The sequence below is a fragment of the Monomorium pharaonis genome, chromosome 7 (assembly GCF_013373865.1).
Source record: "Monomorium pharaonis isolate MP-MQ-018 chromosome 7, ASM1337386v2, whole genome shotgun sequence".
NCBI classification, from domain to species: Eukaryota; Metazoa; Arthropoda; class Insecta; order Hymenoptera; family Formicidae; genus Monomorium; species Monomorium pharaonis.
In genome coordinates, this window is record NC_050473.1 from 22,660,397 (window position 1) to 22,687,296 (window position 26,900).

At 29.4% G+C, this 26,900-nt stretch overlaps 2 protein-coding genes and 1 non-coding gene across 16 annotated transcripts in view; 2 read left to right on the plus strand and 1 right to left on the minus strand.

Moving 5' to 3' along the window:
- Positions 1-7,096, plus strand: LOC105840889. 5 transcript variants are annotated; one of them, XM_036289464.1, is made up of 5 exons: positions 4,609-5,495; positions 5,598-5,690; positions 5,778-6,296; positions 6,370-6,488; positions 6,561-7,096. In XM_036289464.1, the coding sequence occupies exons 3-5, from the start codon at positions 6,136-6,138 to the stop codon at positions 6,800-6,802; spliced, it is 522 nt and encodes a 173-aa protein (XP_036145357.1). In that variant the 5' UTR covers positions 4,609-5,495; positions 5,598-5,690; positions 5,778-6,135; the 3' UTR covers positions 6,803-7,096. The 5 variants fall into 5 exon arrangements, with proteins under 5 accessions (XP_036145354.1, XP_036145353.1, XP_036145357.1 ...); XM_036289461.1 differs by adding an exon at positions 1-453 and having other exon boundaries at positions 5,034-6,296; XM_036289460.1 differs by adding an exon at positions 4,321-4,493 and having other exon boundaries at positions 5,034-6,296.
- LOC105828494 lies at positions 4,296-25,337 on the plus strand. Of its 6 annotated transcripts, XM_036289450.1 has the most exons (11): positions 4,296-4,306; positions 6,999-7,001; positions 16,967-17,207; positions 17,681-17,796; positions 20,002-20,046; positions 21,895-22,161; positions 22,400-22,975; positions 23,235-23,431; positions 24,205-24,370; positions 24,865-24,958; positions 25,079-25,337. In XM_036289450.1, exons 4-11 carry the CDS (start codon positions 17,694-17,696, stop codon positions 25,209-25,211), a joined length of 1,581 nt encoding a protein of 526 aa, XP_036145343.1. In that variant the 5' UTR covers positions 4,296-4,306; positions 6,999-7,001; positions 16,967-17,207; positions 17,681-17,693; the 3' UTR covers positions 25,212-25,337. The 6 variants fall into 6 exon arrangements, with proteins under 6 accessions (XP_036145343.1, XP_036145344.1, XP_036145345.1 ...); XM_036289451.1 differs by lacking the exons at positions 4,296-4,306; positions 6,999-7,001; positions 20,002-20,046 and having other exon boundaries at positions 16,735-17,207; XM_036289452.1 differs by lacking the exons at positions 4,296-4,306; positions 6,999-7,001; positions 23,235-23,431; positions 24,205-24,370 and having other exon boundaries at positions 16,737-17,207.
- Positions 10,240-26,900, minus strand: part of LOC105838619 — a 20,016-nt gene continuing 3,355 nt past the window's right edge. Inside the window, exons 1-6 of one of the 5 annotated variants that reach the window (XR_004964050.1) lie at positions 18,003-18,091; positions 13,963-14,159; positions 11,822-12,213; positions 11,510-11,747; positions 11,295-11,450; positions 10,240-11,207 (exon numbers count right to left, since the gene is read on the minus strand). This is a non-coding gene — a transcript (uncharacterized LOC105838619). Of the gene's footprint in view, positions 11,208-11,266; positions 11,451-11,509; positions 11,748-11,821; positions 12,214-13,962; positions 14,160-18,002; positions 18,140-21,147; positions 21,225-26,900 lie in introns of those variants that run through there. The other 4 variants (XR_004964048.1, XR_004964051.1, XR_004964052.1 and 1 more) reach the window with 4 other exon arrangements.

The window sequence follows — 26,900 nt, forward strand, 5'->3', positions numbered from 1 at the left end:
TTAAATAAATAAAGCAGTAGATAATATGAGCAGCTTTACGTTCAAATAGAGAGTAAAGTGGTGGTTTGGATCATGTTGAGTGGATAATGTTCATCTTCCTGTGACACACTCAATGTTACGAAATTGTCACATGTACTTAATCATCTACTCGAGTATTTGCGCGGCACATATTTATTCAAGATTTTTTAATTCTCATTTAATTCTCATCGAGGCTTTTATTTTCTAATACACACTTGTGCTCTAAATTAAAATCAATAATTACTTAGTTATTGGTTATTAAAATTTGTTGTATTAGCCCGGGGTACCAGCAAATGCAAGCGCGCGGCAAAATGTAGCTACCCAGCGTTAAATATGAAATTCATATTAAAAAAATACGTGTCTTTTTGATTTTTGTACTCAGCAACATATTTCATGGAGAATCAACTTGGCATTGAACGCCCGTGAACGACACTTGTGAGTTGATTTTTTGTTCATGTAACTTTAACTTTTAATTAAATTAATTTTATAATCTATTAACTTTAACTTAATTTACCTAAAAAATATATAACTTACCTGCATATATATATAATTGTAATGATATTATTCGTATTGTTAATAATTTTATGTATATATATTTGAATGAACAAATATCTTTGCTGTAGGTACAGCGTTAACATTCAGAGACTTGTAATAAAAAAAAATTTTTAATAACATTTACATATATACCATATGTATATTATTACTATATGTATATTATTTAAGTTATTATTATTTATTTATTTATTTTATTTTTATTAGTTATGTATATTTACTTGGCGCCGCATGGCTAAATTTACAATTTTGTACTTATGTATATAATTTTTTTTTTATTATGTAAAGAATTTTTTTTTTGAAATTTTAACAAAATTTGTAGAATTTAATGTATTATTAAATTAAAAAATTTCAAGATTTATGTACATAAGTATAATAAAATTGTAAATTATATATAAATTTTTATTACTTTATTATATAAAAATTTATATACATAATTTAAAGTAACATTGCAAAGTAAAATATTAACAATACGGATTACAAGTATTGAAAGTATGTCAAGATAGGTGTGAAAAGATCGCTAAAACGCTAAATACGTTAATATCAACGACAATGAAAGATCTATTTAATATTAATTTGCACATATATACTTGTATATACACTTTCAAGGATTATATCATGATCCTGTATTTATTGTGATTTTTCAATACTTATATATTTTGACCATATTACTACATTTATGACGATTTGAATTTAAATCTATTTTTTTTGTTTTTATTAAAAAACATATTTATAGGAAACATAGAATTATAGAAATTATCAAATTATAAAAAATATCAGAATTTCATATCAGATATAGGCAATTCCACGAAACTTTTTAATATATAGCATTCGAGTATTATATGTTAAAGAATATTAAGTATTTTATTATATCAGAATTTCATATCAGATAGTGGCAATTCCACGAAACTTTTTAATATCCCAATCAGCAAAACAATATTAAAAAAATGTTTTTAATAATATTTAAAAAACATTTCCAAAAACGTTAAAAATAATGAGATAAGTTCCCCTTTTTAAATTGAAAAAATGTTTTTTTAAATGTTTGGACAATATTTTTTTAACCTTTAATAAATATTTGTTTTAAAATTTAAGAAAATGTTTTTTTAACATTTGGTAAATGATTTTTTTAATATTTACTAAACATATTTACAACAAAAGCAAAAAATTGATTGCATTATTAAATAATTTTATACATTCAACGTAACTCATCAATCTAATAAATTTCTACAATTTCGTAAAGGGAAGAAGACTATATACATGTTTCAGCCAAGCCACAGTATCTGTTAGAACATATTTAATTTCTACGCCTGAAAAAACGGCCACCCATCCAAGTGTCAACCACTCCCGACGTTGCTTGACTTCGAAGATCGTATGCATCCTAATGCTTCGTGATGATCCATGAATACTTTATGTTAACGCATACATATTTGGTATACATTATTTCAATAGATGTTGTCAGAGGGATGAAACATGTATAGTTAACTTATATTTTTATAAATAAATATAAATATAAAGTATTACAATTTTTTACTGATTTTCACATATGCGAAATAGTATGTGAAATATGAAAAGATCTATTTTTGCTTTGTTCGTAAAAAAATAAAAAATAGATGTCATTTCTAAAAAATATTAATTAAATATTATATAAATATATGTCCTAGATTATTATTTCAAATAATTAATTATTGTAACATAAATATTAAATTAATATTAAATAAACATTTTTTAAATATCTTTTTAAAATATTTTTTTAAAGGTTTAAATAAATATTACATAAATATTAAATAAATGTTATGTAAATATTATTTTAAACGTTTCATTAAAATGTTAAATTAATATTAAATAAATATTAATTAAATATTATATAAATATTTGCTCAAGGGAAGGAATGTAGTAGTGGCAAACAGAGGGCTGTGGGTGGATGAGAGGAGGTGGAGTTGGGATGAAGAGGGGGGTAGATGGAGGGAGGAGGGAAAGGAGGAAGAGAAGAGGAAGTAAGGAGAGGAAGGTAGTATAAGCTTATTAATGGAAAAATGTTTTGATTTGTTTTTGATTTGTGACAGGTAGCAGAAGGACAGAGGAGAGGGAAGGAGACGATAGATGTATAGAAGGAGAAGCGAGAGTGGAGAGAATCTATCCCTAGTCATTGGAGAAGGTAAAGCAGGGAGAGCAGAGGAAGTCAGGAGAAAAAGAGGAGGAGGAGAGGTCCCAGAAGGAAAAAGGAAGGAGAGGTTTGAAGAGAGGTTGAAGAAAATAATAGAGAAGAAATGAGAAGAGAGAAGGGATGAGTGGAGGAAAAGGGGAGGAAGGGGGTGGGGGGTAGGGGGGTAAGGGGCGTGCGAGAGGGGTGGGAGGTAACAGAATGTAAGGGTCGCTTATGGCCAGGTCGGTGTCGGGAGCAGAGGGTTTAAGTATTTGTGAACGGTTCGGGAACGCTCAGTGTAAAAAAGCGCCTTGTAACCCCATTTGGGAAACAATAAATTCTATTCTATAAATATTTGCTCTAAATCATTATTTCAAATAATTAATTGTTGTAACAATAAATTTTAAATCAATATTAAATAAACATTTCTTAAATATTTTTTTAAAGATTTAAATAAATATTACATAAATATTAATTAAATCTTATGTAAATATTATTTTAAACGTTTTATTAAAATGTTAAATTAATATTAAATAAATATTAATTAAATATTATATAAATATTTGCCCTAAATCATTATTTTAAATAATTAATTAATTAAATATAAATATTAAATTAATATTAAATTAATATTTTTTAAATATTATTTTAAATACTTTTTTAAATTTAAAATAAATTTTGAATAAACATTAAATAAATGTTTGATAAATAATTTTCTTAAACTATTATTTTTAATAAAAAATTAATAATTTTTAAATATTAAATAAACGTTAAATAAACGTTTTATAAATATTTTTTAAAATTATTATTTAAAATAAATAATTTATATAAAATAAATGTTTAATAAATATTATTTGTACAATAAACGCTAATAATGTAAAAATAATCAAAAATAAATATTTAAAAAACATTTATAAAATATTGCTTGCTGATTGGGATATAGCATCCGAGTATTATATGCTAAAGAATATCAAGTATTTTACTATATTATAGTTACATTACATAGTTACATAGCTGTGGAAATGTCTTGCTGCTTAAAAAATAACAAATACTTTTAATATGGTAATTAAAACTACTCTTGTGAGCTATTTGTAAGCATTAACTTAATTTAATATAAAATCGCTTTCATACAATCTAACTTACATACTAAAATAATAATTACTTAATTACAAACAATAATTACTAAAATTAAAATTTTTTAACACTTGAAATCTTAATGGCATCATATACGTATCAAGAGACACGGTAGTGTCTCGCACCAAGTGAACGCGCAGCGCGAGACCGCCCGGTGTATTATACGCGAGCACGCGACTTGCGAGCACCTGCGATTATCAGATCTCAATAACGACTAACCGATCGAGTTCTAACTAGGCTCAATCAAAAGTTTGGGTTTGATTTTGTTGTACCCCTCGTTGTGAGTACGATTTTGGGATCGCTGCCAGAGATCTCGCGAGGAAGGTATTTCGTCACATACACCGTTATTTGTCTTGAACACTTTTATTCTTGTATTCAGTTACAATAGTTAGATCGCGACCCCGCAAGGCAGAGTGTCGCGTCTATGAACTTGTTGTCCACGACCCCGCAACGCAGAGTGTCGTGGTTGTATATTTAGTATAAGTTATCTCGGCGATACACGACCCCGCAAAGCAGAGTGTCGTGTGTTGTCTTAGTTTGTCTACTTCGGATTTACCCGTTCCTCATCTTCTTTTGCCGGTTTATATATCCGATAATTCGGTAGTTGGATCGAAAGAAGGGGAGGATTGCGTGAGGGCGTAAATCGGTCAGTATTCCAAATTATTGCTTAGACAGCAAGTGCTGTCTAAGGAGCATTGCGCTAATTGTCAAGCGGATTGCGCGAAACCTCGCGCGATGCGCTCGATGCTGACTGCAGCTGACCGACTTACGTCATCGTGTTACTGACACCTTATCGTTATGAGTGTGTCACTCATAACAATTTGTATCAGAAAACTGTTTTTATTTTTACTCTACGTGTCCTACGGGTGGAGATATTTTGATGCAAAAACCGAATTTTAAATTTTTCATTTAAGATACGTCATCGTCGTTGATGTCCAGTACATGAATTTAACATTAGAGGGCATTAAGATTTACCTGTGACAGGTCTCTTATAAAGTGTTGATGTATATTATATATTGATATGATGATAAATCGCTGTTATTCGTTTTGCGAGAGTAAAAAATAAATAAATATTAAGTAATATGTATCTATAAATCGTACGATTAATAATAATAATCTCTTATAAGAAAAGTCATGTAGATCCGAGAAGTGCACGTTAATTTTATCATCGCTTTTCCACGTAAAGGTGCCTTTTCATGCTGACGCTCGACGCTCGATTTCGGCGTCAAAACTGATCACGTGATGATCACGTAATAGTGAGCGTTAAAGCTCAACTGTGTTCAGCTTTGACGCTTGACGCTTATTTTTGACTGTGAATTTGAATCGTGGTATTTTGTCCCTATGGGGACGGAAATCCAGTGGGCAAAAAGAAGAAGACTGTGAATAAAGTGTGAATAAAATGGATTTCCAAGAGGTAAAAATTTATTAAAATAACATTGATATTAATGTAACCTCTAAATATGCTGTATAGTGAAACAATAAATAATTGATGATACATGATATTTTTCCACTTATTTAGCAAATTCACATTGTACACACCTGCGGAATATGTGAGGAAATTTGCGATGAGGTAGAAGGCCATCAATGCATCAAAGACTATACAATCACATTTACATTGACGAAAATTATTATTTTTATCCCCTGTTAGGTATGTATAAGGTATAATTATTTTTGGTGTAAAGTTAATTATATGTAAAGTTAAATAAACGAAAAAAGATTAATTAAATAAATGAAAAAAATCATTTTATAGATGACGGAAAAACGATTGTTCGTCGGAGTATGATGCCAGATAATACAGAAATAATTGCATTGGATAATCAGGAAAATGTAAATTAGAATATACGTAAGATAAAACTCAACTTGTAATATTATAATTTAACTAAAACTGTTTAAGAATGACACATTCTTGTAAGTAATCATTTAATACCAGTTAAGCCAAGCTCATCAGCCAAAGAAAAAAATATTTATTCAATATCTGCCACAAAAAAAGCAAGAAGTAAGAAATTGACCGACCTAGAAGTGGAGATCCACATTCTAGAAGTCCAAAAGAGACCTCTTTTATGGAATATAACAATACGCATAGATCAAAAACATCGAGAAACTGTGAGGCGTCTCTGGGAAGAAGTCTCCTTCAAATTAAATGGTGAGGAATAATAAATTCTTTTAACATTTTCTTTTATAAGTGATTTGAGTAGCTGATTCGATTTTGATGAAATTTTCCCAAATAGAATTTATGCTACATATTATAACATTAACAATTTTTTGTTTCATCTTCATAGGCAAATTAAATGCAGCAGAGGCAAAAAAAATTTAAAAGCTTGCGAGACACATATCGCAAAATTATTCAGACAGAGCACCATGCCAGCGGTTCCGCAAGGATTGATCCGAAAGAAAAATGGAAATATTACGACATGATGGAATTTCTACGCGATTATTGCTTGATACGACCGTAAAACTTGTTATCTTTAAACATTAATAAAGTGTTGATTTGTTAATTATAATTATTACTATTTTATTTGTAGAACTCAAACAAATGTCAGACAAGATTCCATTTGCGAGGAGAATTGTCAAGAAGATATTAATGAAGACGCAGAAACACCAAACGATATTGACAGAGATGAAGACTGCAGTATGACGTCAGGTATGAAACATTTATAGGCTTTATAATGACTAAATAATAATAATTGCAATGATGATCATGATAATGTTACAGCTTCAACAGACACACGAACGAAATCGCGCAAAAATACAGCTAAAGAAAATGCCAATGAAGCTATAAATGCAATTAACAGAATTGCAGATGCTATGTGCAGAGAAGAAGCAAATATCGTTTTACCTGCTCCCCCGCAACCGGAGGTAGATTCAATATTGCATGCGGCAGAGCTGCAATTGCGTCGAATGCCATGCAGGAGACAGATGCAAACATTATTGGATATACTACAAATGACCGAGTAGAATTTGCATTTAGTGACTGTGTAGTCATGACATAGAAAAGTTGTGTCTAACATCATAACTAGCTAGTGTGTCTAGATAGTGATGAGCCAGTAATGTAACGCTCACTTTGGCTAGTAGTTGCATAAAAAATATGACCTAATGACGAGACAAAATAATATATACAGTAATGAGATAGATAATCAGAGCTGGTTACTAGACAGTAATGTAACGCTCACTTTGATTAGTAGCTAGACAGCCTGGACTATATAGAGACTAGATAGAAAATAATAAAATGTAAAAACTATTTTTGTGACATTTCTTTATGACATTTATTTTCTACATCAGACGTACATCACCCCTAGATAGATTTTGCTAATCAGAATTTGTAATTCTATTAATACTGTCCTTTAGAAACAATGCTAGTGACTTTTAATGCTGGAACTCTTGTTAATTATGTGTAACATAAATATTTCAATATTGGAAAAAATCGCTTACCACATTACTGGGATTTGAACCTGGGACCCCTGACTCTACAGTCAATCGTCTTACGTCTTGTGCTATTGCAACTATTGATAAAGGATGTTTTGCATAGTCTACATAAGTTAAATCAGAGACTAAATCACTTGAAATTCTTAATATGAAGATATTATATATTGATTAACTTGTATGTAGCTATTAGAAAGACTGAACTTCTTAAATGACTAGCATTAGAAAAAGAACAGAGATAATATAATAGATAAATTCACTACCGTATTGCTAGACAGTCCTGAGGTTGCAATTTCCACTTAGGGTTAACTCATTTTCTTCTTAGATCTGTTCTGTGTATTTTTCAAAGAACTTAAACTAGTGTACATTCGTGTAATAAGCTATAATAAAACAAAATATACTTGTCTACTCTGAGAAGTTTTTGGACAAGAACAGACCATTTATAATTAATACGGGTTACTTAGCCCTGACATATTTGCTATATGTCCTTTGCGTTATATAGCGCATTAAAACAACGTTTCCACGAGATAGTTACTAGACATTTATAATAAAGAAATATATAACTTTCTTCTTGGATCTGTCAATTAATTTTAAATTGTTAATAACACAGGCACACAAAAAAAAGTGGTTGGTCCGGCGGACTAGACTAGTCAATCCTTATGTATTTCGACCCGCTGAATCCGAATCTGAAGTCAGAATTGCAAAGTTAGCTCGCATTTTCTAACCTCAAAAAAAATTTTTTTTTTAATATTGGTCCGGTGGGTCAGACTAGTCAATTCTTATGTATTTTGACCCGCTGAATCCGAATCCAAGATCAGAATTGCAAAATTAGCTCGCATTTCCTAACCTAAAACAAAAAAATTTTTTTTTAAATGATGGCCCGGCAAACCAGACTAGTTTATTCTTATGTATTTTGACCCGCTGAATCCAAATCCAAGGTCAGAATTGCTGAATTGGCTTATTTTTTCCTAACCTCAAAAAAAAATTTTCTTTTAATGTTGGTCCGGCGGACCAGACTAGTCTATCCTTATGTATTTTAACCCGCTGAATCCAAATCCAAGGTGAAAATTGCTGAATTAGCTCATTTTTTCCTAACCTCAAAAAAAATTTTTTTTAGGTTAGGAAATGCGAGCTAATTTTGCAATTCTGACCTTGGATTCGGATTCAGCAGGTCAAAATACATAAGAATTGACTAGTCTGGCCCACCGGACCAATATTAAAAAAAAAATTTTTTTTGAGGTTAAAAAATACGAGCTAACTTTGCAATTCTGATCTTAGATTCGGATTCAGCGGATCGAAATACATAAGGATTGACTAGTCTAGTCCGCCGGACCAACCACTTTTTTTTTGTGTGCCTGTGTAATTAAAAAAGAATTTTTTTTGTGGTTAGAAAATGCGAGCTAACTTTGCAATTCTGATCTTAGATTCGGATTCAGCGGGTCGAAATACATAAGAATTGACTAGTCTAGTCCGCCGGACCAACCACTTTTTTTTTTGTGTGCCTGTGTAATTAGACAGTAACTAGATTGTTTTCTGGAAAAGCAGCATCATATACTATCATCATTTCTATGTGATTACTAGATACCAACTGTATAATTCCAACTGATTACGAATACTCAACCAGAAATGAGCTAATACTAACCTAAAACCGTGAATATAGCCAATACTATTTAACGACTGGATGTTGAATCAGAGAAATTTATAAATTCTTAAATTCCAATTGAAATCTTCTAAAAAATTCCACTATACTTACCCTGCAGACGAGTTCTTATCCGAGAACAATGATAAGGATACATATGAATATTCGCAATTAGTTGGTATGATATAGTTAGTGTCTAGTAATCACATAGACACAACAATAATAGATAGCGCTGCTTTTCCAGAAAATATAATCTAGTTACAATCTAGTTACTAGCAGTTGTAAAATTGATTAACAAATCCAAGAGAAAGGTTATGTTCCTGCTTTACAATATATCTAGTAACTACCTTGTGCTAATGTAGTCAGCATACCGTGTGGATAATACTATTACTCAAGTAGAAATAAATCTAATTCTTCTGATTCAACAGCCAATCATTAAATGATATTGGCTACATGCAGATTTCTAGATTGATACTAGCTCGTTTTTGGCTAGTATTCGTAATTAGTTGGGGTTATCCAGTTGATGTCTAGTAATCACATAGAAACGACGATAGTAGATGGCACTGCTTTTCCAGAAAACATATTCTAGTTACCATCTAGTTACTAGCAATTTGAAATTGCTCAGCAGCTCTAAGGGTGCGGTCCCATGAAGCGGATTATGCGGAAGCGGAACGAGCGGATCACCAATCGCGGGATCATTCTGATAGAACTCTTTCAAAGATTCCGTCGAAACGATCCTGTGATTGGTGATCCGCTCGTTCCGCTTCCGCATAATCCGCTCTATGGGACTGCACCCTAAGAGAAAGGTTATGTTTATGTTTCTGGCTAAGTATTTGTAATAAGTTAGTGTCCAGTTGATGTCTAGTAATAGAAACGACGATAGTATATGATGCTGCTTTTCCAGAAAACATAATAGTTTTAATTTTTATTAAAATTATTAAAATAATTTAATTAATCTTAAACGGCGAACTGCGCATTAGGAAATGAATCTGTAATACACAAATTTACTAGACCACTGCTAGACGGTTCTGAGATTGCAATTTCCACTCCGGTTAATCTCACTTTTTCTTTAAACCTGTTCTGTTTTAAAGACTTTCCTGAACTAATAGTGTAATATGCTATAATGCAACATAATACACTTGTTTTATTCCAACTTATTACCAATGTACATTAGTTCTGCAAGATTTTTAAAAGAAAACCTTTTGTAATAAACCTTTTGTTAATAATACGAGTTATTTAGCCCTGACATACTCATGACATGCCTTTTGCATTATATGCTAGCATCATCTGTAAATTCTGCTGACTACGTTACTACTAGGCAGTTACTAGACATATTGTAAGGCAGGAACATAACCTTTCTCTTGGATCTGTTAACCAATTTTATAACTGCTAGTAACTAGATTGTAACTAGTTCATGTTTTCTGGAAAAACAGCGCCATCTATTATCGTCATTTCTATATGATTACTAGACACCAACTAGATTACACCAACTGATTACGAATACTCAGCCAGAAGCGAGCTAGTACCAAACTAGAAAACTGTATGTAGCCAATACTATCTAGCTACTAGGTTTTAAGTCAAACGTACTAGATGAAATTCTACTCGGGTGGTTCACACTTGATTGGCAGAGGAAAATATCTTGCAAACGCCATAATTTCTTGTTAATGTTTAATGTTTAATGTTTAGCGTGCATTAAAAGTATCAAATTCAGTTGTAATTTTTATTTTGTCTTTACATATAAAAATTATACAATATACAAATTCATACTGTTTCTTCCCAGCAAACACAAAGTTACATGTAACACAAGTTTAAAATCATTTTTAAATTAATTAATTTTAATTACGATTATACTGCCAAGGAACAGTATCTTCTCCAGCAAAAAAATCACAAAATTCTTCTCTGATAGCTGCAGCAAGTCGACTACTGTTATTATTACCACGCACACTAATATCTCTTAATGCCGAATTCTCTATTTCTTGTCTCCAAAGTCCCGGAATTAAACCGTTAGGACCATATTGATCAATCAAGTTTGGTGGAATGTATTCGTTTAAATTGTCACATTTTCGAAGCCAATTATGAAGACATATGAAGACATATGGACTATGTTTATTGTATTATCTACAATAGTTTCAATAGGTTTTCTTAAAATTCTCCACTGACTAACTAATATTCCGAAAGAATTTTCTATTGTTCTTCGAGCACGGCTGAGACGGTAATTGAAATTGTTTTGATCTGGATTAAGACTTCCTTTTCCAGGATACGGCCGTAGTAAATAATCAGTTAACTGAAATGCTTCATCGCCTACGAGAATATATGGCAAAGGTATTCCATTAACAGTCAGTGGTTTGGGTTCCGGTAAATTCTTTTTTTTTTCATTAAATTTCTGACCTATTAGCGAGTCTCTAAAATTCCACCATCGCTACGTCGACCATAAGCACCAATGTCAATGAATGTAAACAAGTAATTAGCGTCACAGATTCCTAGCAATACGATGCTGTGACTATTTTTATAATTAAAGTAAGTAGAACCAGCATTATCAGGACACTGCAATAAATATTATTATTTAATAATGCAATTCAATATTTATCCAGACGTATACATACCTGAATTACAACACGTTTTCCATCAATAGCACCTATGCAATGGTTGAAATTCCATTGGTTTTCAAACTCTTCAGCAATATTTAACCAATCTGTTATTTGTAAAGGATACGGCAATGCTTCCTTACTAAGACAAGTCCAAAGTGTTTTACAGGTTTCATGAATGATTTTACTTGTTGTAGTAAGGCCAACAAGATATTGATTAGAAGTGGAAGTCATACAGTCACCTGTCGCTAAATATCTGCATACAAATCATATATTTTATACAATCAATTTAGACAATCGAATATATTAAAATTGTTTTGAATGACTAACCTTAATGTCATAACCAATCGTTCTGCAGCAGGTATAGACTTTTTTGTTACATTTAGTTTGGAAATAAAAGGGCCAACCAAACACAATAGTTCTTCAAATTGAATTGTTGTCATACGTAAATAATTTTGAAATTTGTCTCCATGCAAAAAGTGTTGGAAATATGGCTTTATAAAATCCACGAACGTGTCGCAGTTGAAATAGTGGATGTACCCAAAAACGCTTTTTTTGTAAGCCCTTTTTTTCTTCAGTTTTATAATTTCATTAATAATAAGAGTCATTACAACTCTTTTTCGCAGTTTCTGTTTTTTTGTTTTGTCTATAATTTTCTGACATTGAGTAATCCATGCTTGATATTTATATACACTAGACATTATGTGTATATGTAACAATCACTGCAATGTATTTAAAATTATTCAATTAAAAACAATTTTTTATTCCAGAAAAAAATACTTATTTTGCACAATTAAAGATGCGCTTATTAACCCTTTGCGGCACGGTGATCGATATATCGACCACTTATCTTGAAGTCATTTCTTTAATTTTTCGGACACCAAATACTGTATTTTATTACTTTTTCTTGTAATTTTACTTTAGTAAGAGTCTTAGTAATATTTGGTAAGGTATAATTTTCCTTTATTATTAGTTAATTTTGTTATATAAATAAATAAAGTGAAAAAAAGTGTGTGTTTTTTACAAAAAATGTATGTCAGAAAGAAGGAAGAATCATGAAGCTGTGAAAATCAGTATACAGAGGTTTTTTGGGTCGCTGATTACGAATCTGTTATCAGATTTCGACGATTCTTTTTCAAAATGGCGATCCAATATGACGATTTACGATTTTGAGTGTTTTTTATTGGTTTTTTAATAAAAATTGGTATACGGGGATTTTTCAGAACGCTGATTACGAATCCACCATCAGATTTCGACGATTTTTTTTTATGGCGAATCCAATATGGCGATTTTGAGTATTTTTTATCGGTTTTTTATGGAAATATACAGGGATTTTTCAAAATGCTAATTACGAATATAAAAATTGATTTGCTGTGCTAACTGTAATAAAAAAAGTAAATTGTGGGAAAAAAAATTGTAAAATACAAAAATACAAAAAAAAAGAAAATGGAGACAATGACCGCCACGTCCATGTTCGTGTCTCTGAAGTAAACTAAGTGCGGTTTCTTTTATGAAAAAATTTTATGTTCTATGTACCATTGTCAAAAAAATGAAAAAATATATAATCTCAAAAAAACATTTTTTATCACTCATTATTTGAAATTTTCCATATTTAAATTTCAAAAATCTGATCTACACATAATCAATCTAAAAAAGCTAATTCTGTACATCTGTTCTTGTAAAAAAAAAAGTAAGAAAGTCCGAAATTTTTCAACATTCCGACCCTAAAAAATTAAATATATCAATTTCCATAAAAAACCTATAAAAATACTCAAAATCGTAAATCGCCATATTGGATTCACCATTTTGAAGAAAAATCGTTGAAATCTGATGGTGAATTCGTAATCAGTATTTTGAAAAATCCCTGTATACCTATTTCCATAAAAAAACCGATAAAAAATACTCAAAATCATGACTTGCCATATGAAATCCGCAATTTTGAAAAAGAATCGTTGAAATCTGATGGCAGATTCGTAATCAGCGACCCTAAAAACCTTTCTACACCAATTTTCATAAAAATCCGATTAATAGAAAAATGTGTGCCGCAAAGGGTTAAAGAGCAACCTAGACAGCACACAATATTTATAAAATATTTACACAATATTTATAATATTTATTTGAATATTAAAAAAATATTTATCTAAATATTTTATAAATATTTTTGTGCTCTTAGATTTGACAGATTATAAAAATTGGTTATAAATATTATTAAAATATTTGTAAAGTATTTATAAATACTTATAAAATATTACTACCAAATCTTTATTTTTTATTTACCATAAATATTGTACAAAATATTTAGTCTATATTTTAATAATATGGTGAATAAAGATTTTTCCTTCGTGTATATGTATAAAATAATATTTATATAATATTTTTAAAAAATAATTAGAAAATTATTTATAAATATTTATTATAATTATTGTGTGCTGTCTAGGAAGTAAATAAAACGATTACATAATTCGGATAACCTCGTTAATGCTGCAACTGTAGTCACAATGCTAAAAACGCTTGTTGACATTAAAATGCTGAACAAACTGAACAAACGTTGACGTTCACTATTTCTCCTTCCACTGACAGATTTGGTCACGTGATTAGTTTTGACGCCGAAATCGAGCGTCGAGCGTCAGCATGAAAAGGCATCTTAAGTGATTGACGGTCGAATCCGCTACAAGTTTCACGACGATGACGTGACAGTTCGTGGTTAATGACGCGCGCGAGGTTAATAGCGAGTTATTTGTTTCTGTACGCGTATTATATTGCAAAAGAAAATACGGCTGTGCCGAATTTGGAGATTGGTTAACGTACTGTGCGCTGTAGAATCAGATAAGTATATTACATAAAATTTCATTTTTTTAAGAAAATAAGTATTTTGAGATAAGTCAGTACTTTATGTCATGTTTTATTTTTAGTTATTAAAAGAAAAAGAGAAAGAAATACTTGAAGTTGAACTAGAGAAAGAATAGTTTGGGTGAGTAAAAAAAGAGAGAGAGAGAGAGAAGAGCATCTACGACGGGAACATAGAGACCTTTCTGAAAACGCGGCAATTTATTAAACATACCGCCCGCCTTTGTTCACCAAAGGAAAAAATAATCACTAAAGGGAAAGATAAGAAGGAAGAGTAAGAAAAAGTGAAAATAAAGTAAGTTATGTTACACATGTAAATAAATTATAATTAATTATGTATGCTAGAAAGAGCGTTATTGTCAAATTGAGAGAGAAAGAGAGAGAGAGAGAGAAAGAGAGAGAGAGAGAGATAGATAGATAGATAGATAGATATATTTATTATGCCCAAGCATAAGCTAAAGGGCAAAGTATAAGTTACATGGAGTAAAGAAAAATATCAAGAACAAAAGTTAGATAAAACGCAGAATAATAAACGCTACATAAGAATACAAGGTAGGTTAACTTAATCTAATCTAACCTAACTAAAACTAATATAAACTAAAACTAAAACTATATAACGCAAAGAAGGACGAGTCAAAGCAAGACTAAGAATCAAGAGTAAGCGAAAAATAGGAGAAAAAAAGTAAAATTAAGTACAAATAAGTTTAGAAATAAAAGTAAAAATAAAAATAAAATAGAAAATAAAAATGAAAATAAAAATAACAGTGAACAGGCGTGCTTCAATGGTGCAGCAGAGATCATGCTAACTCCGATACTAGAAGAAATGATCGCAGGAGATTCTTGAAAGATGCAAGTGAGGGAGCGGAAACAATGTTGTCCGGAAGAGAATGCCAGAAATAAATCGCCGATAAATGAAAGGAATTACGATATGAAGTAGTTCTATGACTAGGAATATGAAAAATATGTGATGATGTCATTGTGCGATTAGATCTTCTTAATGAAGGATCAAGAGGAATGAAGAGTTCACTGAGATATGAGGGGGACTGATGATTGAGAATGCGGTAAATTAGGCAACCAAGGAAGAACAGCCTCCTGTTTTCGACGGAAAGCCACTCAAGTCGACGTCTAAATGGTGTGATATGTTCATCTCGCCTCAAACTAAAGATGAATCTAATGCAACAATTCACAAGTCTTTGCAACTTGATATTTAAATCGTTGCTAAGTCCATGATAGACCAAACAGCAATAGTCGATGTGAGAGAGAGAGAGAGAGAGAGAGAGAAGAAATATAGAAGAATAATAGATAACAACAAAATAGAGAGTAACGTTGTTAATAATGTGTTCATATGTATGTATTTATTTTTATATGTATGTATGTACATATAAGGATGTATGTACCTACTTGTGCGTGCGTGTGTGTGTGTGTGTGTTTTATCTCTTTCTCTCTTTTTTTCTTTATGTAAATAATACTTTCCTTCTTTTTTTCCGTATGTTATACATACCCAATCAGCAAGCAATATTTTTTTAATGTTTTTCAAATATTTATTTTTAATTATTTTTACATTATTAATGTTTATTGTACAAATAATATTTATTTAATATTTATTTAATATTTATTTTATATAAATTATTCATTTTAAACAACAATTTAGAAAAAATATTTATAAAATGTTTATTTAATATTTAAAAATAATTAATTTTTTATTAAAAATAATAGTTTAAAAAAATTATTTACGCAATATTTATTTAATGTTTATTTAATATTTATTTTATATTAAAAAAAATATCTAAAATAAAATTTAAAAAAATATTTATTTAATATTAATTTAATATTTATATTTCAATTATTAATTATTTAAAATAATTATTTAGGATAAATATTTATATAATATTTAATTAATATTTATTTAATATATTGACTTTATATTTTAATAAATCGTTTAAAATAATATTTACGTAACATTATTTATTTAATGTTTATATAATATTTATTTTATTTTTAAAATAATATTTAAAGTAATATTTAAAAAATATTTTTTTAATATTAATATAATATTTATGTTACAATGATTAATTATTTAAAATAATGATTTGGGACAAATATTTATATAATGTTTAATTAATATTTATTTAATATTAATTTAACAATTTAATAAATCGTTTAAAATAATATTTATATACATTTATTTAATGTTTATGTTATATATTAATTTTATCTTTAAAAAAATATTTAAAATATTTATTTATTTAATATTGGTTTAATATTTAAGTTACAATAATTATAATAATTTAGGACAAATATTTATATAATATTTAATTAATGTTTATTTATTATTAATTAATATTTTAATAAATTGTTTAAAATAATATTTACGTAACATTTATTTAATGTTTATGTAATAATTATTTTGGATTTAAAATAATATTCAAATAAATATTTGATTATCCTGGTTGGCGATCGAGCTGTCGCGATCAAACACGATGACGCATATTTTGATGCGTGTGTGGGATGATCGCTATATATGAGCGAATCTTGCTTGATTGCCTCGGTCTTTTTCGTGGTCAGTCGCCCATGTCCGTATGTGTCTGTGTGTGCCCATATATGTGTGCACCCGTGTGGCATGCGCAGTGCGTGGTACTGCGTAAAGTAACGTGTGTGAAGTGGACGAAAGCGGACACGTGTTTTGCATTCAATATAATTTTTACTTATTTCTACTGGACGTGGCTAATGCAATCAGCCGATTTTACTTTTTTGTGGTTGGTGACCGTATGGATTGAAACAAAAAATTCGAAGTGTACTGCATATATACAAACTAAAAGAACGAGCACCGGGCCTTAACTCATCGAACAATCGAGAAACTTCTGTGACGGTAAGATTGCTCTTCGACGCATTTTTTCTTCTTTCTTTCAATAGAAAAATGGTTTGAAGCATTAATTTATAACATCAAACATGTATTATATTTTTTAATTATATTTATTATATTTATTTATAGTTTCTATACAGAAAAAATGTAATATAACCAATAACATGTGATTGCGGGCTGCCAACTACATAAAATACTCAATACAATAATATTTACTATTAATGCAAGTACAATGTTGATACTGTAATAGCATATTAATTATTGTATTGAGTATATCTGTAATTGGCAGCCCGCAATAACATATTTTATTGAATATATTACTTTTTTTTCAGTGTATATTTTGTTATATCTTATTCTTATTCTCCATAACTGTTATGATTGTGCAATAAAATATTTGAAAAAAGTGTCTTTCAAAAAAGAAAAAAATATCTGCATATAAATCTAAATTTTTATATATTTTAAGTATTAAATATTTACAGATTAATATACAACATGTCTAAAAGACCGTTTCATGAACTTCATGTAAAAGTAAAAAGAAGAAGACTTGTCAAAGAAAATATTGAAGAATTTAATTCAACAGATTCTTCAATTGACTGTGAGGAATCTTTTAATAATTCTGATCTGTTAAAACATTCTGAGCACTCTAAATCTTTTAACAATGATTGTTCTGGGGAAGATATTTTACATGAAAATATTGACCCTGATAATTCTTTTCATGACTCTCATTCATCATCTCAGTCTTCGCAGTCTAATAAAAATTCAAATAGCTCTGTGGGAGATATTTTATATGAAAATATTAACCTTAATGAATCTTCTTATCATTCCCATTCATCATCTCATTCTAGCTCTTCGCAATCTAGTAAAAATTCAGTTTCTGTTAATTCGAAAGTATTACATTTTCTTCGTGGTTGGGCTTTGCAGCATAATGTAACGCATGAAGCCATTTCAGATTTATTGAAAGGTTTAAAAAAAAATCATGAATGTTTTGCTGATGATTCGGAATCCAGATTTCCTATCGATGCACGCACACTGTTAAAAACAGAAATTAAAATCATGAAAAAATTTGTTGAGCCTGGTTATTACATCCACATAGGATTGCAAAATCAATTATCAAAAATTGCTTCTAAATATCTAAAAACTGTAACTTCTTTCAAATTATTAGTAAACATTGATGGATTACCTCTCTTTAAAAGCTCTCCTGATCAAGTTTATCCGATATTATGCACAGTAGTATCTATTTCAGAGTTACGTAAAAAAGTATTTCCTGTTGGAATTTATTATGGAAAAGAAAAACCTGTAAATTTAGAGGACTTTTTAATAGATTTCATTACAGAAATTAATAATCTCTATGACAATGGCTTACATTTTGAGAATCACATTGCACAGTTAGATGATATCTATTTTGTTTGTGATGCCCCAGCAAAAAGTTTTGTAATGGGAACTGTTTCGCATACAGGTTTTTATTCTTGTACTAGATGTACTGTTAAAGGTATTACTTCAGATAATAGAAGAGTTTTTATTAATTTAGAAAGTCCTGCTTGCACTAATGAGGATTTTTTGCAATGGAAAGATCAAAATTTTCGTCGTCGACACACACCTCTTGTTAATATTAGAGGTTTAGATTTTGCACATCATTTTAGTCTTGATTATTTACACTTGCAATGTCTTGGCATAATGCGTTCAATGCTAGTAAATATGTGGTATCAAGGAGTAATTCCTCATAAACTTTCGGCAGCACAAATTGAATTTGTATCAAATCTTCTAGTTCAGTTTCAAAATTGTATTCCTGCAGAGTTTGCAAGAAAATGTAGAGAATTGTACATTGTTTTACGATGGAAAGCAACCGAGTTTAGATTATTTCTTTTGTATATAGGACCCATTATTGTCAAGAATGTATTGAGCGAAGAAAAGTATAATCATTTCATAGAGTTTCATTTTGCAATGAGAATTTTATTAAATGTGGATCTTTGTAAGCAACAAGAACTCCGTCAGTTTGCCAAAGAACTTTTAAAACATTTTGTTCAATCAACTATAATATTATATAATCAAAATTTTATTTCTCACAATTTTCATAATAACATTCACATAGTTGATGATGCAGATTATTTTGTCGATAAATTAGATAATTTCTCTTTGGACACGATATCTGCATTTCCTTTTGAAAATTATATGCAAAATATTAAGAGAAAAGTCAGAGGACGCAGTAAGCCACTCGAACAAATAGGACGACGAATTGCAGAAATAATGTCATTTGAATCTACTTATTCAACAAAAGAACGCCAAGATAATCAATTTCCAAGATTTTATTATCCTCACAATACTGGTCCATTGTTACCAAATTGCACGCGTCAATATCGTGGTGTTGTTCTTTCAAAATTTAAAATAACAACCCAAAGTCCTAATAACTGTTGTGGTACTGCTGCTGGAACAATCATTCAAATCGAAAATATAGCTTTTTGTAAAAATTTACAGGTTCCAATTGTTATCGGTAGAGAATTTATCAACAAATGTAACTTTTACACTGTACCTTCTGAGAGTTCCCGTGTAGGAGTATTCAAAGTTAATAAATTGTCTAATCTCAAAAAGTGGCCATTATCAGAAATTATTTTAAAATATGTACAGTTGCCGTATAAAAACGGCTACGTTGTGGTATCAATTTTACATTGCGATACGCTTTAATTGAGCTATACATATCTTTTAATATACATCTTTTTTACTATATCATATTTCTTTATTTTTCTTTTTCTTATTTCTTATCTTATTTCTTTTTTTATTTCTTTTCTATTTCTCTTTTTATCAGATCAGAAATATGACATGTTATTGTTGTATGTGAGAAACGTTAAAGGTAATTTACTTCTAATTATATAAGTTACATATTTGGTTAGATAAATTATTAAAACATAAACAATTTAAATTTTATGAGATAGACAACTAGAATAATTTAATAAATTACCCTATCTTATTATAAAAAGATTATTGTTGCTACTTTTCTGTGATGCTAATTGATTCTCTTGCTTCATGCTAGTAGCACAGTGCATGAGAGTAGCACAGTGATATATATTTTGACAATTTTAATAATTTATTAGGTTTTAAAAAAAATTAAGAAAATAAAAAGTTCTTTTAATCTTAAGTCTTAACTAAAATTATGATTATAATAAGAAACAGTGTGCACAAAATACAAGGAAAATTTGTTTAAAAAAATAAGATAAATTTAATTAAAAATAATAGATTTCTTAAATTTTAAATCTTATTTTAGTTTTCTTATTGTACAATATAATATACGGAATAATATTACAGAATATCACTTAGAACGCCGTTTTTCCATGATTATCTACTTATATCATTTTTATCATTTATTATACCATTTATTATCTATAAATATTGTTTATAAATAAATAGCATTTTTAGCATTTATTAACCATAAATGCTATTTAAAACAGCATTACGAATGGTATTCTGTAATATTATGTATATTATACAATAAGAAAACTATGGTTTAAAATTGAAAGTCTTATTTTTAATGAAAAAAAACTAGAACATTACAGTGCGCGCTTCGCACGCGTCATTAAAAAGCCAAAAATTAATTGCTACACGGAGAAAATTTTTCTCGAAAATATAAGTATACACGAATAAAGTAAATACCATACTAATCTTTCACGGCTAGGATTAGTTAAAATATGTAAAAGATTTCAAGAAAGTATGGGAAATTTAGAGAGCAAAGAATAAAACTATACGCAGACGTAAATATTTCCATCAGGTATGGGAATACTTTTTCGATGGCGCGTTTTACTATATGTTTTACTATGGGTGCTTTCGGGGAGACGCTATTAACGCTACCAGCATCAGTCCACCTTCATTACTCATTAAAAGTAAAACAAGGATAAACTGATGCTGATAGCGCTAATAGCGTCTCCCCGAACACACCCTTCATGTAGAACGCACTAACCTCAAAAGGAACGTTTTACATCACAAGGACATACCAAGAGTACTTCAATTATACTGCGTTCGGCAATGCAAATCCGAGGTGTCGGATGTGCTTTTTATCTTGAAAATCGTTCGGCAATTCACATCTCGGTTCGGAGATTGACGAACGTGCGCAGTCCGCATCACAGAACATATACTGTCCACGTATTCGCGGTTACTATCGCATTTCTATAAAGAACATAAACTATTATCAGATACGCAACAAATATTTTTATGCAGTTCACAGTAGGTACCACCCTAGATTATATTTTTTCTTATACTGTCTTGAGAAGCAATTCAAGCTACAACTTCGAATATACACATATTAGTATGGGACTTTTTTATTTTTCTCATATTTCCTTGTTAGTATGGCAAATTTATTTACCTTTAGGTTACAAAATATATCTGATCAAACTATTACTTTTCTATCGTCATATATTAATTTTCGTTTGAATACGCGTATATCCTACCGGTGCGATACAATTCTACTAGTAAATTTTATTATGAGTATTCTACGTTATTCGAGAAAAATTTTCTGCGTGTAGTATATTTCAAAAATATTTAAAAAATATTAATATAATCTGTCAAGTTTTACGCATACTGTTATCTCACTATTATCATTGGTTCTATTTATAAATGCTGTTTATGGATAAACAGCATTTATTATCTATAAATAAATAAATTTACATTATTATAAAAGCATATAAATGTTCTATATATTTTTTTACAGACACTATATATTTTTTACAATTATTACAAATTATTAGAAGTACAATGACTGAGTTAATTAATTTGGATACAATTAAAAATAACAATATATCAGACAAAAATGATATTACTTGCACAAAATCAGTATTTACTGAGAAAACGCATATTGATAACAACCATTTTGATGATTCTATGACAGAATGGTCTATTGTTCATTTTGAAACTGACGAAGAAGAAGAAATTGAAAATTTTTATGATTTAATTCCATCTTCATGGATAACAACAGCAGGTACATTATGTTAGTATCCTATGAAAGAACATCAGGCAACAGTGCAAAAATTAGTTAAACAGTGTGCAAAAGCTAGTATGGAGTGGAATTGTTATATTATCAAAAGAATAGAAGCAAATATAGGTAAATTTTACGTTAATATAGTTTGGCCTACATATTGTCCTTTAATATATACATAATTGTCCTTTAATAGTTTACGTATTCTTGCTCTTGTAATTAAAATTTATGTCTTTTGCAGAAAATTATGATAAGGGTATGAAAATGCTCGTCAAACTTTCGAAAAATCTTAATGCTACACTATATTCAGATATTGAAGAGAAAGGAAAAGGAAAACGAATGAAAAAGCAAATCAAGCATTTTGACAATTCTAATAAAGAAAACAAACCCAAAAAAAGACGGAATGAACAATTGATGTTGCCACCATTTCCACAGTTAATGAATGTAAATAAGTTGTCACATCAATCATTGCCTAACAAAATAGACAAAATGAAAAAGTCATTTATGGATAAAGCTTCAACTTCAAAAAATATACAAAAGCCGATTTCAGTCTCACACAAGATAAATGTTTCAAATGAAATTGGTGAAATACCGGAAAATAACAATTACATGACACATCAAGAAGTCAAATCTGTAAAAGAGAGTTTTTCTATGGAAATGCCAAAATCAAAATCTGCAGCAATTACTTCAGAAGAAAATCCTGAAGAATTTTCTTTAACATCTACAAAATGTTCTGCAAACCACCAGAAGTGTGCTTATACTTCAAAAGGAAAGGTCACATTAGAATCTATTGCACAAGCAATTTGTCATCTTAATGGTAAGTTAAAAATTGTTATGTTTATATTTTAATGTAATTTTATTATATTAAAAAAAGACACTTGCAAATTAAAAGCTTTTTATGTATTTTGAACATTTAGAATTACATTTATAATGTAGATTAACATTTGTTTTATTATTTTATTTATAAGCCAATTAGAACTAAGCACATACTCTTTAAACGCTGCAGAAAATGCACAAATTTTAAATAAATATTTTAAAATTAATAACAAGCTGCTCGTGATTACTTTTTGCTGAAGTATTATCTTTTAAACAAACTATGCGTAAAATGGATAGAAATATAGAAAGTTTTTTGGAAACGGAAGCAATTGCCAAAAAAAATACAAATAAAGATACCACTGTACACATGTTTGACGATTTTCCATTAACCAATTTGGAGGACTTAAAGAAAATAGAGCGTAAATTAAAACATGATGAAACTTTTTATTCAAAAATGGTAAGATATTTAATTTCTTTTATTAGACTCTTTACACGTACTCACTGGCACACACACAAAAAGCCAACTGTTAACTGCCTAACAGCAGATTTGCAACAAATTAAGTATTTATGTCAATAGATCCATAATATAGTCAATAGTCCATAATTTGCCATTGTTTTATCAGCAAAGACTGTTAACAAAATCTGACGACAGAAAAAGCAAGATCTGCAGTACACTCTATTTAAAATATTGGAGACACTATTATCACAGACGGCACGGCGGTTTTATCCATGTTTTATTTAAATTCTACAAGAGAAAAAAATATACATGAGCTTTTTCTCATTCTCTTTCTCTTTTGTTTTTTACTTAATATCTCTTATTCTGTCTTTTTCTTTCTTTCGGGATTAGATAAAAAATGGGGAACCTATCAAAATTGGTTTTTTCGTGACTGATTACTAATTAGAGTGTCTTGAACTGGAATGACCTTGCTTGATTTCTGTCATTAGGTTATTATAACCTTAGAGAAAAATATTACTGGCTATAACAAACTGATCAATGATAAATTATTGTTATTTAGTAATTTTATTATCTCTTATGAAGGTAATAAAATTACTCTGATCAATAATAATTTATTACTGGCTGATAATCAATAATATTCTGTAAAGATTTTCTCACAGGTCTTGTAATATTTCTACTAGAAAACCTGTTAATAATGCCTGTATCAAATATTACACAAAATCAGTTTCTGTTTATTTGAGTTTATTTAGATCTTTATTTTTTATTATTTATAGGTTGATGCTCTACATACCGCGATAATAGGACAATCTCTTCAAAAACAAATCAATTCTGTGTTTCGGATAGTTTTAGATGATAAATTAGCTAGTCAATTTAACTGGAAAGGTCAACGAGGAACTAAATTAAAATTGTCAAAACGCCGAATAACTAAAATAATGATTGGTAAGATTGATAATATTTTATTAATTAAATATGTTTCAATAAATAATAAAATTATATAAAGAAAAAAATACCGCGAATATAATGTAATAATATTATGACTAATACACTCATCATTGTTCAATTTATGCGGTTTGCAAGAGAAAATATTACTTTTTTGACGAATTTGTTTTTAGCAAATTTTATATACGAAAAAGAGCATAAATATAAGGATTATGAGTTTTATTTCTTTAATTGTCTAAGCAGATTATATTTTCATAAGTATCCATACATGTGCAATGTTTAGTTCCCAAAAAAGAGGAATAATTAGGAAACTTTTATTTTTAGTACCTTTTTTATATATATAGATGCAATATGTTAAATAATTATTTTTTATATAAAACATATTTTTCTTAATATAAAACATTTTTCATTTAATATAATAGATAATAAAGCATACATAACGATTTTTATTTATTTATATTCTTAACTGTGTGCTCTTATTTCTTTTTTTATAGAAGCGGTGGCTAAAAACTTTCCGGGGGTCAATGAAACTATGTTTGGTAGAAAAGCCGGAGCATGGTTGGCTCAAGCTACTTTTCGTATAAAAAAGTAAGTATTATATATTTTAACATTAAAATGTACGTAAATGAGTTAAAGATTTAGAGGAAATCATTACATTGTAACATTTATCAATATTTATTAAAATTAAAATATTTGTAAAATTAACAGACAGAACAATAAAAGTGAGGAAGATAACATAACAACATCAGATGATGAAATAAAAAACGAGGTTGAGGACATAACGGAAAACATAACGGAAGACATACCGGAAAACGAAAAGTTAACAAATATAAGCGTATGATAGTTTAATATATTACATATTTTATAATATATTATGGGATTATAAACAAGTTTATTGTAATAAACATATATTTCTTAAAATATAATATACATTCGTACGATAAATAAAAAAATATATTTTGTGTAATTCAAAATGTTTATATTTTGCATTATTTATCTAAATATCCATCATTGTTATAATTATATTTATTTTGGAAATTAATTATTTTAATTTTTGTAGTTAAATGCTAAAATAATAATTCAATTAATATACCAGTTTATCTTACATTAATATGTTTAAAATATTATCTTAAAAGAAAATTTTTTAACAGATTATTAGACTCCTCAAATATTAATAAAACATTTTTTAAACATTAGAATAAATCTTTAATAAACATTTATGTAAACATTAAAATAGAAATTTATCAAATGTTAAACAAACATTTTTTTTAATCTTAAAGCAAATGTTTATTCAATATTAAAAAAATCATTTACCAAATGTAAAAAAAACATTTTTTTTAATTTTAAAGCAAATGTTTATTAAATATTAAAAAATATTTGTCCAAACATTTAAAATAACGTTTTTTTAATTAAAAAAAGGGAACTTATCTCATTATTTTTAACGTTTTTAAAAACGTTTTTTAAAATGTTTTTTAAATATTATAAAAAATATTTTTTAAATATTATTTTGCTGATTGGGTAGTTCTAATAATTATTTGTTATTACTCATATACTATATTTATTACGAGTAATTATTTAAATTATTAGAACTATATATAACATAAGGAAAAAAAGAAGAAAAACATTACTTACACAAAGAAAAAAAGGCAGAGAAAGATAAATAAAATTTACAAATAACACAGCACACATACACACATATGTAGATACATATATCATTCTATATATGTATATGTACATACGAACATATGAAAACACTTACATATATATATATATATAAACATACTTATATATATTGTAACCGCCGCTCGCGAGCGACGGCCAACTTCGCCTCCGTCCCTGGTCGCGGCCCTGAGCCGCCCGGGTGTCGGGGCGACTATCTTCACGAGGTTTCCCGACGCAACACTAAGTTGGGCGCCAGGTACGTTAAGCGTACCACTCTGTGTACACCAACTCGCAAACGAATGTTACGATACTTGAATCTCGGGAAAAACGGGCGCACGCTAGACGACCGGGGCGTTAGCGGCTCCGAGATCCAGCTGCTCAGCCCTCCAATGGCAGAGGGGGAGGTTCGGTGCGGGCGGATGGAATCGGGAAGGCGAGAGAATTACTTGCACGACACAAATGTAACAGAAAAGTAACAATTGTATTTGATCGTAAGAAATACAGAAGTGGACGATTCTGCGGAGCGGTGGTGGCTCGCGCGCGTGATCAGCGGGCGTCCGCTGAATATCAAATTTTGCGAGAACGGTATTTTAAACGAGCGGGTTATGATGCGTACGCGGGAACTCTCCGACTTGTCTTACGCTTGACCCGGCGTCGCTGGAGGACGCCGTCTTCCGCCGGGATGACCTCGCCAAGGGCGAACGGGACGGATCGCAACTCCGAGCCCGCGCGACACGCGACGGACTCGGGTCTCCCGCGCTCGAACGATTCTCACGAAAGATAAGCGCGATAATTATTAGGTATTCGCCAGTCCGGCGGTATAAGACGATTGCGTCGACAATTATCAGAGTACGCTCACCGAAGAACT